General features: G+C 32.9%; 1 protein-coding gene across 4 annotated transcripts in view; it reads right to left on the minus strand.

Moving 5' to 3' along the window:
• Skic3 (SKI3 subunit of superkiller complex) overlaps positions 1–13,264 on the minus strand; it is a 99,206-nt gene that overhangs the window by 43,680 nt on the left and 42,262 nt on the right. For all 4 annotated transcript variants that reach the window (XR_005728377.2, XR_002484073.3, XM_021726903.3 and 1 more), the window contains 4 exons: positions 12,838–12,912; positions 12,048–12,189; positions 10,014–10,107; positions 5,305–5,382 (listed from right to left, as the gene is read on the minus strand). Coding sequence is in view for 2 of the 4 variants with exons in the window: in XM_021726903.3 (XP_021582578.2) it covers positions 5,305–5,382; positions 10,014–10,107; positions 12,048–12,189; positions 12,838–12,912 (389 nt within the window). In the remaining 2 variants the exon portion in view is untranslated. The remainder of the gene's footprint in view (positions 1–5,304; positions 5,383–10,013; positions 10,108–12,047; positions 12,190–12,837; positions 12,913–13,264) is intronic.

Genomic DNA, 13,264 nt, shown 5'->3' on the forward strand with positions numbered 1-13,264 from the left:
GAAAAAGAATTGTCTCTAACAAACTTTAATTAAAATCCCAAGTTATAAGAATAATTTCAGGTTGACATTTATACAGAATTCTAATTTTTTAATTATTATTTTTTATTTTTATTATGATTTGTTACATATGACAGCAGTATGCACTACAATTCATATTATACATATAAAGCACAATTTTTCATATCTCTGGTTTTACACAAAGTAGAGTCACACAATTGTGTCTTCATATATGTACACAGGGTAAGATATCCATTTCACAGAATTCTAATTTTCTAAGCTTAATATATTAGTTAAATAGCATCCTATGATTATAATATCTCAGACAAGCTTAATAAGTCATAAGTCAGAATCAAACCCAATCTTGGTGTAAACTATTTATCTCCAAATAAATTTTTTTTGGAGAGCACAGAGAAACATTAAAATTCTACAGATAATACTATTCATTATCTTTTTGTGTTTAATAGAGAGAAAAGTATAAATTGTTAATATATGGTACTAAAGTACAATGCTTACTAATAACAGCAAAATAACGGTTTTGCTTACTTAAAAAAGAAGAGAACTTATTTACATAAGCTCCGCTGCCACCATCTGAATAGAAACAACATCTCCTAGATTTTTATTTCTGGTCAAACACCATAATCCAAATCTATTTTTATTTATTGTGTTACTGGAAATCTTTTTATAAAATTTTTCCTCTTGAAGGATATGAGTAGGAGCTAAAAACATAGGCAACCTTTGCTTCTAATATTAGTTTTTAAAAAGCTAATGAATTTATAAAACCAATAAACTCAAATTTGGTAAGTATTTTGATGAAGGAAGGATGGTTAACTCAGATTATATATGAATACATACACGTATATTAAAAGTATTTCTTTAAATGAATATAGTCTTTTTAAAAATGTGATTACTTTTGTAGAGAGAAAAAAATTTAAGCTAGGAGTGGTGGAGCATACCTATAATCTCAGTGACCCCAGAGGACAAAGCAGGAGGATCACAAGTTCTAGACCCTCCTCAGCAACTTTGCAAGGCTCTAAAGCAAGATCCTGTCTCAAAATTTAAAAAATAAAATAGAAAAAGATGACTTAGTGATCAAGCACCTCTGGGTTCAATCCCTGGTACCAAAATTTTTTTTTTCAATATTTTAAAAGAAATTAGAAAAGGCCATACAGGGTTTCAGTTTCATAACTTTATAACCTGAAGCAAATTTGACAGAATTTTAAGATGTTATAACTAGTGGTAACTATTCATTAATTGATTCTCTCTAGTTTATTACTAAACAATGCTTGCCTATTCAATATATCATAATAAAACCACATTTAAAAGAAAACAGATGTCCTATTTTCAATGGGAGATATAAATTTTCTTCCAAGATATTTCCATTACATTAAATATCAAAACTAAAAAGAACAAACACTTTACTCCATGTAATTTTTTACAACATCCATCCTCTGCTTGAACAAAATCTTGGATAGAGTTCTACCACTGCTTAAATGTTAACAGTTAAAAGAACTGAAAGGACAAACAATCAGAAGATTAAAATTTTCCTGTTTGTGGATATGATTCAGTTACACAGTAATAAAGGAAAGGAAGCAGCTGCCTCAAGTCTCTATTATGTAGCTCCTTTATGTATGTCTCTATTATTTAGCTACTTTAAACTGGATTGCTCAATTTTGGAGCAGTTACAAACTTGAAATATACCTCCTTGAGGCATAAACTTTCCTCTAACAATATTTCTATTCTCTGGGCATTGTTCTATAACTGGTTTTTAATCTTGTTTTTTCTTTTTTTTAATTAATTTTTTTTATTTGTATGACAATAAACTGCATTACAATTCTTATTACATATATAGAGAACAATTTTTCATCTCTGTGGTTGTATACAAAGTATATTCACACCAATTTATGTCTTCATACATGTACTTTGGATAATAATTTCCATCACATTCCACTATCATTTATAACCCCATGCCCCCTTCCTTCCCCTCCCACCTCTCTGCCCTATCTAGAGTTCATCTATTCCTCCCATGCTCCCCCTCCCACTATGAATCAGCCTCCTTATATCAGAGAAAACATTTGGCATTTGTTTTTTTTGAGATTGGCTAACTTCACTTAACATTATCTTCTCTAACTCCATCCATTTACCTGCAAATGCCATGATTTTATTCTTGTTTACTGCTGAATAATATTTCATTTGTGTATATATATGTCACTTTTTTTTTTATCCATTCACCTACTGAAGGTTGGTTCCACAGTTTACCTATTGTGAATTGTGCTGCTATAAACATTGATGTGCCTGTGTCCCTGTAGTATGCTGTTTTTAAGTCCTTTGGTTATAGACCAGAGAGGGATAGCTGGGTCAAATGGTGGTTCCATTCCCAGTTTTCCAAGAAATCTCCATAATGCATTCCATATTGGCTGCACCATTTTGTAGTCCCACCAGCAGTGTATGAGAGTAGCTTTTTCCCCACATCCTCGCCAACACTTATTGTTGTTTGTCTTCATAATAGCTGCCATTCTGACTGGAGTGACATGAAATCTTACTTGATTTGCATTTCTCTAATTGCTAGCAATGATGAACATTTTTTCATGTATTTGTTGATCGATTGTACATCATCTTCTGAGAAGTGTCTGTTCAGGTTGTTGGCCTATTTACTGACTGGGTTATTTGGGTTTTTGGTGCTTAGAATTTTGAGTGCTTTACATACCCTGGAGACTAGTGCTCTATCTGATGTGTGAGGGGTAAAGATTTGCTCCCAGATGTAGGCTCTCTATTCACTTCACAGATTGTCTCTTTTGCTGAGAAGAAACTTTTTAGTTTGAATCCATCCCATTTATTGACTCTTGATTTTAAATCTTTGCCAAAGGAGTCTTTTTTCCTTTCCTTTTCTTTTTTTATTTATATATGACAGCAGAATGCATTACAATTCTTATTATATATAGAGAGAACGATTTTTCATATCTCTGGTTGTATACACAGTATAGTCACACTAATTTGTGTCTTCATGCCTGTACTTCAGATAATAATGATCATCTCACTCCAGCATCATTAATCACCACATGCCCCGCTCCCTTCCCCTCCAACCCCTCTGCCCTATCTAGAGTTTGTCTATTCTTCCCATGCTCCCTTCTCCTTATCCCACTATGAATCAACCTCCTTATATTAGAGAAAACATTCAGCACTTGGTTTTTTGGGATTGGCTAACTTCACTTAACATTATCTTTTCTAACTCCATCCATTTACCTGCAAATGCCATGATTTTATTCTCTTTTATTGCTGAGTAATATTCCATTGTGTATGTATGCCACATTTTTTTATCCATTCATTTATTGAAGGGCATCTAGGTTAATTCCACAGTTTATCTATTATGAATTGTGCTGCTATAAACATTAATGTGCCTGTGACCCTGTAGTATGCTGTTCTTAAGTCCTTTGGGTATAGACCGAGGAAAGGGATACCTGGGTCAAATGGTGGTTCCATTGACAATTTTCCAAGGAATCTCCATACTGTTTTCCATATTGGCTGCACCAATTTGCATTCCCACCAGCAGTGTATGAGTGTACCTTTTTCCCCACATCCTCGCCAACACTTATTGTTTGTCTTCACAACAGCTGCCACTTTACTCTGACTGAAGTGAGATGAAATCTTAGAGTGGTTTTGATTTGTATTTCTCTAATCGCTAGTGTTGATGAACATTTTTTCATGTTGATTGATTGTAATATCATTTGTTGATTGATTGTACATCATCTTCTGAGAAGTATCTCTTCAGGTCCTTGGCCCATTTAATGACTACCGGGTTATTTGGGGGTTTTTGGTGCGTAGCTTTCTGAGTTCTTTATGTACCCTAGTGATTAATGCTCTATCTGATGTGTGAGGGGTAAAGATTTGCTCTCAAGATGTAGGCTCTCTATTCACCTCACAGATTGTTTCTTTTGCTGAGAAGAAACTTTTGAGTCCATCTCATTTATTGATTCTTGGTTTTAATTCTTGTGCCACCGGAATCTTATTAAGAAAATTGGGGCCTAACCTACATGATGCAGATTAGAGCCTACTTTTTCTTTTATTAGATACAGAGTCTCTGGTTTTATTCCTAGGTTCTTGGTCCATTTTGAGTTGAGTTTTGTGTATGGTAAGATTTAGGGGTTTAATTTCATTTTGTTGTATATAGATTTCCAGTTTTCCCAATACCATTTGTTGAAGAGGCTATATTTTCTCCAATGTATGTTTTTGGAGCCTTTGTCCAATATAAGATAATTGTAATTTTGTGAGTTAGTCTCTGTGTCCTCTATTCTGTACCATTGGTCTACCAGTCTGTTGCGGTGCTAATACCATGCCGTTTTTGTTATTATTGCTCTGTAGTATAGTTTAAGGTCCAGTATAGTGAAGCCACCTGCTTTACTCTTCCTGCTAAGAATTGCTTTAGCTATTCTGGGTCTCATATTTTTCCAGATGAATTTCACGACTGCTTTTTCTATGAGGAATGTCATTGGGATTTTGATCAGAATTGCATTAAATCTGTATAGTGCTTTTCGTAGTATGGTCATTTTGATATAATATTAATTCTGTCTATCCAAAAGCAAGGTAGATCTTTCTACCTTCTAAGGTCTTCTTTGATTTTTTTCTTTAGGGTTCCATAATTTTCATTATATAGATCTTTCACCTGTTTCATTAAGTTTATTCGCAAGTATTGTACTTTTTTTTTTTTTTTGAGACTGTTGTAAATGGGGTAGTTTTTTTGTTTCCCTTTCTGAGGATTTGTCACTGATATACAAAAATGCATTTGATTTATGGGTGTTAATTTTGTATCCTGCTACTTTGCTGAATTCATTTACTAGAAGGTTTTTAATCTTTTTTAAAAAATAATCATTAAAAGTCTTTGCAACCTGAGGATAGTTCTGTAGTTCCCTCTACATAGCCCACCAAATTCTTTTCTATTGTTTCAGAGGAATTCCTCAACTGCTAATGTCTCTCACTAGTTTAAGAATACATTAACAAATCAGAATAAATCCAGTTCTTCTTTCAGTTAACTTTTCAGTTAAATAGGTTTCTAATATTAGAGACAACAACTACTTCTCCTCAAAAATGTCTCTTATCCAGTCCACAAACCATTAGTTTTAATTCTACTCTGTAAGGTACATTAGGATTTAGCATCATTATAGGTACAGAAAGTGTAAAGATAGCCTGGTACTATGGACCACTGTATCCAACATGACCCTGCTCTGGACATTGATCATCACCTTACCAATTCCATAGCTTTACCAGAAAATTCCAACAGATTCACAGAATTAATTAGAAAAATATGCTTACCTCAACAATCTGCCATAATTTCTTACTGCAACATTATAAGTATCTTGATCTTCTTCAGTCTGTAGCAACAACATTGCCCTTAAAAAAGGACAAGGTATTTTAACTATCTCTGTGCAACAGCATTGTTTTACCCTTCCTGTCTTGGATGATCACAGACTGCTATTATTTCATTTAATTCTACTACTTGTTTAATGCCAGCAAAAACAACTTATTCATATTTCATACCACAAAAACACTTAAATATATTTATGTTTTAGATTGTCAGGAAATTAACTTTAATAAAATAAGCACTTAATTCTTTCACTTTTTATTAGTGTATCATAATCATACTAAATAATAGCATTCATTCTGACAATCATAAATGCATATAACATAACTTGTTCCATTTCAATCCCCAATATTTTCCCTTTTAGATCATTCTTAGTGAAATTATTATTCACATTCAAGTTCTAAATATTCCAAAAATTCTAATGTAACTCTGAGAAATGAGTATGTAACAGGATTACATTTTTTACATATTTGAATTTATAGAAGATACTCTTAAAACTAGTAGTCTGGGTTTGGGGTTATGGCTCAGTGGTAGAGCATTTTCTAGCATGTGTGAGGCACTGGATTCGATTCTCAGCACTGTATATAAATAAATTAAAGTTCCATCAACTAAAGAAATATTAAAAAAAAACTAGTAGTCTGAATTTGGAAGACAGGAAGTTGAGTGTTTTCATTACTTTTGCCTATACATTCAAAAAACTGAAACACATTGAGTTAAGGGAAGAGAATGGCAGGACATTAGAAGTCCCTCGATTCAGAATGCTGACAGCCCATGTTTTTTTTTTTTTCATACAGTCCTCTAAGGCAAGAAGGAAGATGCCTCACAACTAAAAAGAGCTGAAAAATTAGTAAGATTTTTGTTTTCTCTTTTCTGTATTCAAAGGATATGTCTAAATTTAAAAAGAAGTCAAACTATCATTGCTGATGACATCATCCTTCATCTAGAAGAACAACAAATTCTACCAGAAGACTTCAAGAGCTGACAAATAAATTTATTAAAGTAGCAGGACACAAGATTAACACTCATAAATCAACAGCTTTTCTGTACTCCAACAGTGGTTCAGCTGAGAAAGAAATCAAGAAAACCATCCCCTTTACAATAACCTTTAACAAAACAAAACAAAAAAAAAACTGAGAATTAATCTAATCAGAAGGTGAAAGATCTCTACTATGAAAACTATAGAACACTTAAGAAAGAAATTGAAAAGGACCTCAGAAATGGAAAGACCTCCCAAGTTCTTAATAGGCAGAATTAATAATGTCAAAATGGTCATACTACCAAAAACAATTTACACATTCAATGCAGTCCCCATTAAAATACAATGACATTCTTCATAGACTACAAAAAAATCCTAAAATACATTTGGAAGAATAAGAGAGCCAGAATGGCTAAAGCAATTCTGAACAAAAAAAGTGATACAAGAGGCATCACAATACTTAATCTACAATTTTACTACAGAGATAGAGTAGCAAAAACAGCATAGTATTGGCATCAAAAGAAAAATAAAGCCCAGTAGAACAGAAGACACAGAGACAAACCCAACTTTTTCCAGTCATCTGATACTTGACAAAGGTTCCAAAAAATATATGTTGGAGAAAAGACAGCATTTTTAACAAATGGTGCTGGAAGACCTAGATATCTACATGTAGACATCCATATGTAGAAGAATAAATTAAGATCCCTATCTTTCAATCTCTACAAAAGTCAAATCAAATGGATTAAAGACTTAAAACCTAGACCAGAAACCTTGCAACTTCTATAAGAAAATATAGCTAACACTCCAACATATAGGTGTAGGCACCTACTTCCTCAACAAGACCCCTAAAGCTCAAAAACCAAGAATCAATAAGTAGAATGGCATCAAATTAAGAAGTTTCTATGCGGCAAAGGAAATAAGAGAGTGAAGAGAGAGCCTGCAGAATGGGAGAAAATCTTTACCAGCTACTACTCTGATAGGATTAATAAAACATAATATATATCAGAATATATAAAGAACTCAAAAACTAAATGACAAAAAAAAAATAGCCTAACCAATAAATGGGCAAAACAACTGCACAGAAACTTCCCAAAAGAAGAAACACAAATGGCCAAGAAATTAAAAAAAAAAAAAAAAAAAACTACACTAAAATTTCATCTCTCTCCAGCCAGAATGGCAATTATCAAGAACACAAATAACAATAAATGCTGGTAAGAATGTAGGAGAAAAGGTATATTCTTACATTGTTGGTAGGACTATAAACTAGTAAAACCACTCTGGGAAACAGCATGGGATTCCTCAAAAAACTAGGAATGGAACCACCATATGACCCAGCTATTCCACTTCTCAGTATTTATTCAAAAGATTTAAAATCAGCAAACTATGGTGACACAGCCACTTCAATGTTTATAGCAGCACAATTCACAGCAGTCAAATTATGGAATCAACCCAGATGCCCATCAATAGATGACTGGATTAAGAAAATGTAGTATTACAATGGAGTTTTACTCAGTCATAAATAAGAATGAAATAATGGCATGTACCAGTAAATAGATGGAGATGGAGAACATCATGCTAAGTGAAATAAGTTAGTTAGAAAATCAAGGGTTGAATGTTTTCTCTCATGTGTGGAAGCTAGAGCAAGATAAGGGAAAGAAAGCAGTGGGATTGGATATCATATAGATATAGAGAAGATCAGTGGAATAAAGAAGGAGAACAAGAAACAAAGAAAGGAAAGGGGAAGAAATATGGAATAAATTAAACAAAATCATCTTATAGTCATACATAAAGGTACCTAAGGGAATTTCACCTTTAGGTACATGTAGAAGAAAGAAAGTTTAGTAGAGTAAAACTGGGAGAATAGAAGGAGGGAGGGGGGAAGGAAAAATGGGAAAGGGAAGTAGGGATTGAAATCAAATTCCTTGCAAGTATGATTTTGTCAAAATGAACCCAAATACTATGTATAATTATAATGCTATTAAAATTTTTTTTAAGGGCTGGGGATGCAGCTCAGTGGTAAAGCACATATATGAGGCACTGGGTTTGATTCTCAACACTGCATATAAATAAATGAATAAAATAAGGTCCATCAACAATTTAAAAATTTTTATTAAAATTTAATTAAATTAACATTAATTTAATTAAGTTTTAATTTAAAAAATTAGTAAGAAGACATGTCAGGGAGAAATATGCAAGAAAAGTTTGTATTTCCCTAATGTTAGTTACATGAAAAACAAAAATTTTCCAGATAAGCCTAAAAGTATTATAGAGATCAATAATGGTACTTTTGGTTAAATTTATATCAAATTTATAGTTTCAAGCCTCAAATGCTTCTTTGAGGCAGAAAACAGTAGAGGAGATCAGTTAAGAAAGAGTAGGACAACTCCAACTATGGAATTGCTGTGTAGGCAATGTTAGTTCACCATATCTGCATTAACAACACACCAAAAATTGCAGATGCCCTATAGCTCTCTAGTTTTCTGTTCAAAAATCATGTTCACTGTTGCACTCTTTCATATTTATAATTTGTTTATTATACTAAAAGAAAACTGTGTTTTTCATAAATCTCTCTCCATATATACTTGGAAAACAAGTCCTTGATTACACCGCCTCCAGTACCATCGAGTGATTACTACTTTAAATACACAGATATCCATGAAAGAATAGGGCGAAGTATTTGGGACACCTAAATCCCACCTGACAAGGCTTCTTCTAAATATGTACTTACATTCTAGGCAATCAGGTCTTTTTAACTTTTCATCTAGTAATTCATGAGATCAACAATTGCTTCCTTATCCACCTAACCATCAATTTGGAGAGAACAAAACTTTAAGACATAACTTCCCACCACTCTCCAGGCCAGTCATTCAACTCCAACACACTGGCTTTCTTGTTTCTTCCTTATGCCAAGTCACCTCCATTGAGAGCACTTGCTCTTGCTATTCCTTCTGCCTGGATGCTCTTATAGATAACCTCAGCCAGTTTGTGGCCTCAACTCATTCAGGTCAGGCTTCAACTCTTTCTCAGTATACCTACTCCTTTTAAACCCATCTAAAATGTCACTTCCTGCCCTGCATTCTCTGGCCCTTTACGGTACTTTAATTCTTTTTTACTATTATTATCACAATTATTATTATCAAATGTTCATTACCTTATCAAGTCTCTCCCCTATCACCAGAAAATGAGCTCCAGGAGAATAGGGTCTCTCTCCATTAGAATTCAATACTAAATTGCTAGTGCTAAGGATACTGTTTGAGACCCTGTTCAAAATTAAAAGGGCTGAGGATGTACCTTAGTGGTAGCACACCCTGGGTTAAATTCCCAGTGCCAAAAAAAAACAATAATATTTATTGAACTAATAAATATATTGTAGATACTAAAGTGATTCAAGTATATACATGTATCTGATAAAGCTATACAAGTTTTTAGAGGACAGGTTTCTCTAAAACAACATCTGAGAAGATTCTGTTTTGTACAACTCCTTCTCTTACTCTTCTCACTCACCTCCCTGCAACAGAAACCAAAATTCAGCTGAAAATTTGGGACCATATCTTTTCACTTTCTAAGATGCAATAATAAAATACAAGAAGTCAAAACTTTTAGTACAGTCTTCAGGAGAATAGAACTAAATTTGAAAGACTAACTGATAAAACAATGACTATATTATTAAATATATAATCTTACCTTTGGTACGCATCTGCTGCTTCCTTTTTCAGTTGTAGATGTTCATTTAAGTAACCCAACATTGTGAAAGCTGGAGCATAATTCTGAATTCTTTCTAGAAATTCAGAAATATCTTTACTTTATATGGCCATACTGGTTATGTTCACAAAAAATATTAGTTTACTTTTCATTTTTTCCTGTATCTTAAACATCAGATTACCTACTGAGATCACAGATATTATTAAGAGTGATGGTTTAATTTTATCTTGAAAATATCAGTAATCTTTTTATAATTATTTTAAATCACTGAATAATATTTCATAGTTACATATGGTTTCTATTCTGTTTTAGAATTTCAAATAGTTTTATTCCTAAAGTATAATTTTAAATTTTAACTCATGTTAAAGCTAGTCATGATATTTAAATCCAGTTTGGGGTTACCATTTAAGCCTTCCTGTGATTAAATTTAGCAATGATTTCTCTTGGTGGTTCTGTTCCAATCTCTATATATTTAAAAAATAATAATGCAGTATTGCACTTTAAAAACAGAAGATGATCTGGGAACTTTCAAAGCAATATTTTGGGGTTTTTTTTGTTTTTGTATTTTGGAGTTTTTTTGGCACTGGGGATTTAACCCAGGGCATGCTACCACTGAGATACATCTCCAACCCTTTTAATTTTGAACAGGGTCTTAGTAAGTTGCCCAGGTTGTCCTTGAACTTTCAATTCTCTGACCTCAGCCTCCTAAGTGCCCCATGCCCAGCCAGTATTTTGAAATTTTAATGTCAAAAACATCATGTATTACCCTATATTATACAGATTAGAGAAGAAGAAACACATCTAATATAACTTAAAAGTTATACTGGGGCTCTGGAGACATGGCTCAGTGGTAAGTGTTTGCCTAGCATGCATAAGGCCCTAGGTTCCATCCCCCATAAAATAAAAATAAATTTAAAAAAGCAATACTTGGATGCAAGACTTTAAATCCCATCAATTGTTTAACAAAGTACAACATAAATCATATCGTATGTGATAGTGAGGTTCTAACGTCTAAAAGCATAAGGTGAAAAATACATAGTCAAAGTTATTCTTTAAAAATCCCTGACATCTTCAAACAAGGGTCACAAAACTGAGTCAAAATAAGTATGAAATCTTTCCCTTCACATGCCACAATACTCAAAGGAAAGCAGCAAATGGTCTGTATTCTTTCTCTCATTACCCTCTCTTTTCTGCTTATGTTATTTTTTTTTTTTTCGGCCAAGTACATCAAATTAAATTTGCTAAATAAGCACATGATAGGACTCTATTACAGAATTTAAAACTCACGCTGGGCACAGTGGCACACACCTATAATCCCAGCGGCTTGGGAAGCTGAGGCAAGTGGATCACAGGTTCAAAACTGTCCTCAGCAATTTGGCAAGACCCTGGGCAACTGAGCAAAACCCTGTCTTTAAATAAAATACAAAAAAGGACTGGGAATGTGGCTCAGTGGTTAAGTGGCCCTGGGTTTAATCCCTGGTACCAAATTAATAAATTAATTAATTTTAAAATTAAAAAAAAAACAGCTACACATATTTGTTAAAACGATTTGTTCATTGTTTTTTGTATGTGAATTTTGCCGAAAGCTAAAGATTTATCTCTTTTTGTAAATCCTTGGCAAGGAAACACATCAATTAAATTTCTGAAGCACTTCTTCAGCTCTAAGTATTTATTGTCATTTATTCTGGCACACTGCCTAACATGATAATGTACCAAAGTGCTCATGTTTGAAATCTACTTACTTTCTTCTACACAAGTATCCCAGTCTAAATGCATAAAGAAGATTATAATGCCCCTAATATCTATGATGTTGTTTTCTATCCTGTTTTTCACAGTACCTCTGATCTCATCACTCTTCAAAAGTGCTATAGTTTAAAAAGGAGACCACTGGGCCATAAAACAAAAAGGCAAATTCAAGTCTTAACACAAATATTTAATATGGAATGAATTAGTTTAAAAAACTCTTTATTTTAATACTTCTTCAAATATTTTGTCATTAAATAACAAGTAACTTACCCACATATTTACACAAAACAACTTGTGCTGCTGGAATAGCATTCATCTGGAGGATGTTGTATTGGTATAGCTCTGTTTCTCTGTTGCTTTTATCTTGCAATGTTGTGCAGACCCAGTATGCATAACCTATTGCTCCCTCAGTCTACAAAAAAGCCAAAGTTAACAAGTGGGCATAGGGTAAAAAATATGCTAATAAAAATTAAGAAATACATTAATGCACTTCAATAAATATCACATCTTAGTCTTTGAATCAACTCTTAAGTGTCTTTAAATGAAGAACCATTGTGATTAAATATAGAATCATTGTGATTAAATATAAGAACACATTTAAATTACTTTCTCCAATCCTAAATAGAAAATCAAATGGAATAAGGGCAGAAAACAGAGCCTTGTCAGATGGATTGATTTTCCCCTTTTCAGTACTGCTTCCACAGGTCAAACCAAACTAACAAATTCTAAAATATTTTCATAAATAATCCAGAAATGTCAACCAAGTCTAATCCTTATGTCTACTTTTTCTAGTGTCTCAGTTTCTATTCTATAACTATTACTATAACTCTTAAATTCTAATGCCATTTCTTCATGAACTTTTGAAAGCTATTAGAAACATGAGAACTAGTTCTGTAAAGATACTTTATCTATCTTTAAAAAAAATAAAAACCAGAAAACAACTGCTAGTAACATCTTCTATCACTTTCTACTCATTTCCTTAACAAAGATAATACTTCAAACAGAAAATATAATACTTTATTCATTAATGAATCATCAAGAAGAATGTTCACATTCTTACATGCATATTGAGTTCTGTAGTGTGCCTGAAGAGATCCATGGTATCATAACTTCCAACTGTCTCTGCAATAAGAGCCTTACAAAAGGGGGGAAAAATGGTCTTAATGTGTTGAAAATAAAATAATAATAATAATGACAAATGGATCTAGAACCAAAAGTTTACCAGCTCTGCTTAAATAAGAAGTTTACTTATACTGCTACCATTTTAATTATATCAATTACCTCCTAAAATAAATTACTTTGTAAGAACAAAATTACTTACAAAATAAAGAAATAAAAAAGCTTAGGTGATTCTGATAAGCATCTAAGATCTACTGACCTATAGTACCACTAAAGTGAGTTCCTTGGACCAGCCTCATCAGCATAACCTGGGAGCAGGCAAAAATGCAAATTCTTAGGCTCTCTGGGTTCAATATCTGACACAAAGG

Source organism: Ictidomys tridecemlineatus, chromosome 1 (genome assembly GCF_052094955.1).
Source record: "Ictidomys tridecemlineatus isolate mIctTri1 chromosome 1, mIctTri1.hap1, whole genome shotgun sequence".
Taxonomy (NCBI): Eukaryota; Metazoa; Chordata; class Mammalia; order Rodentia; family Sciuridae; genus Ictidomys; species Ictidomys tridecemlineatus.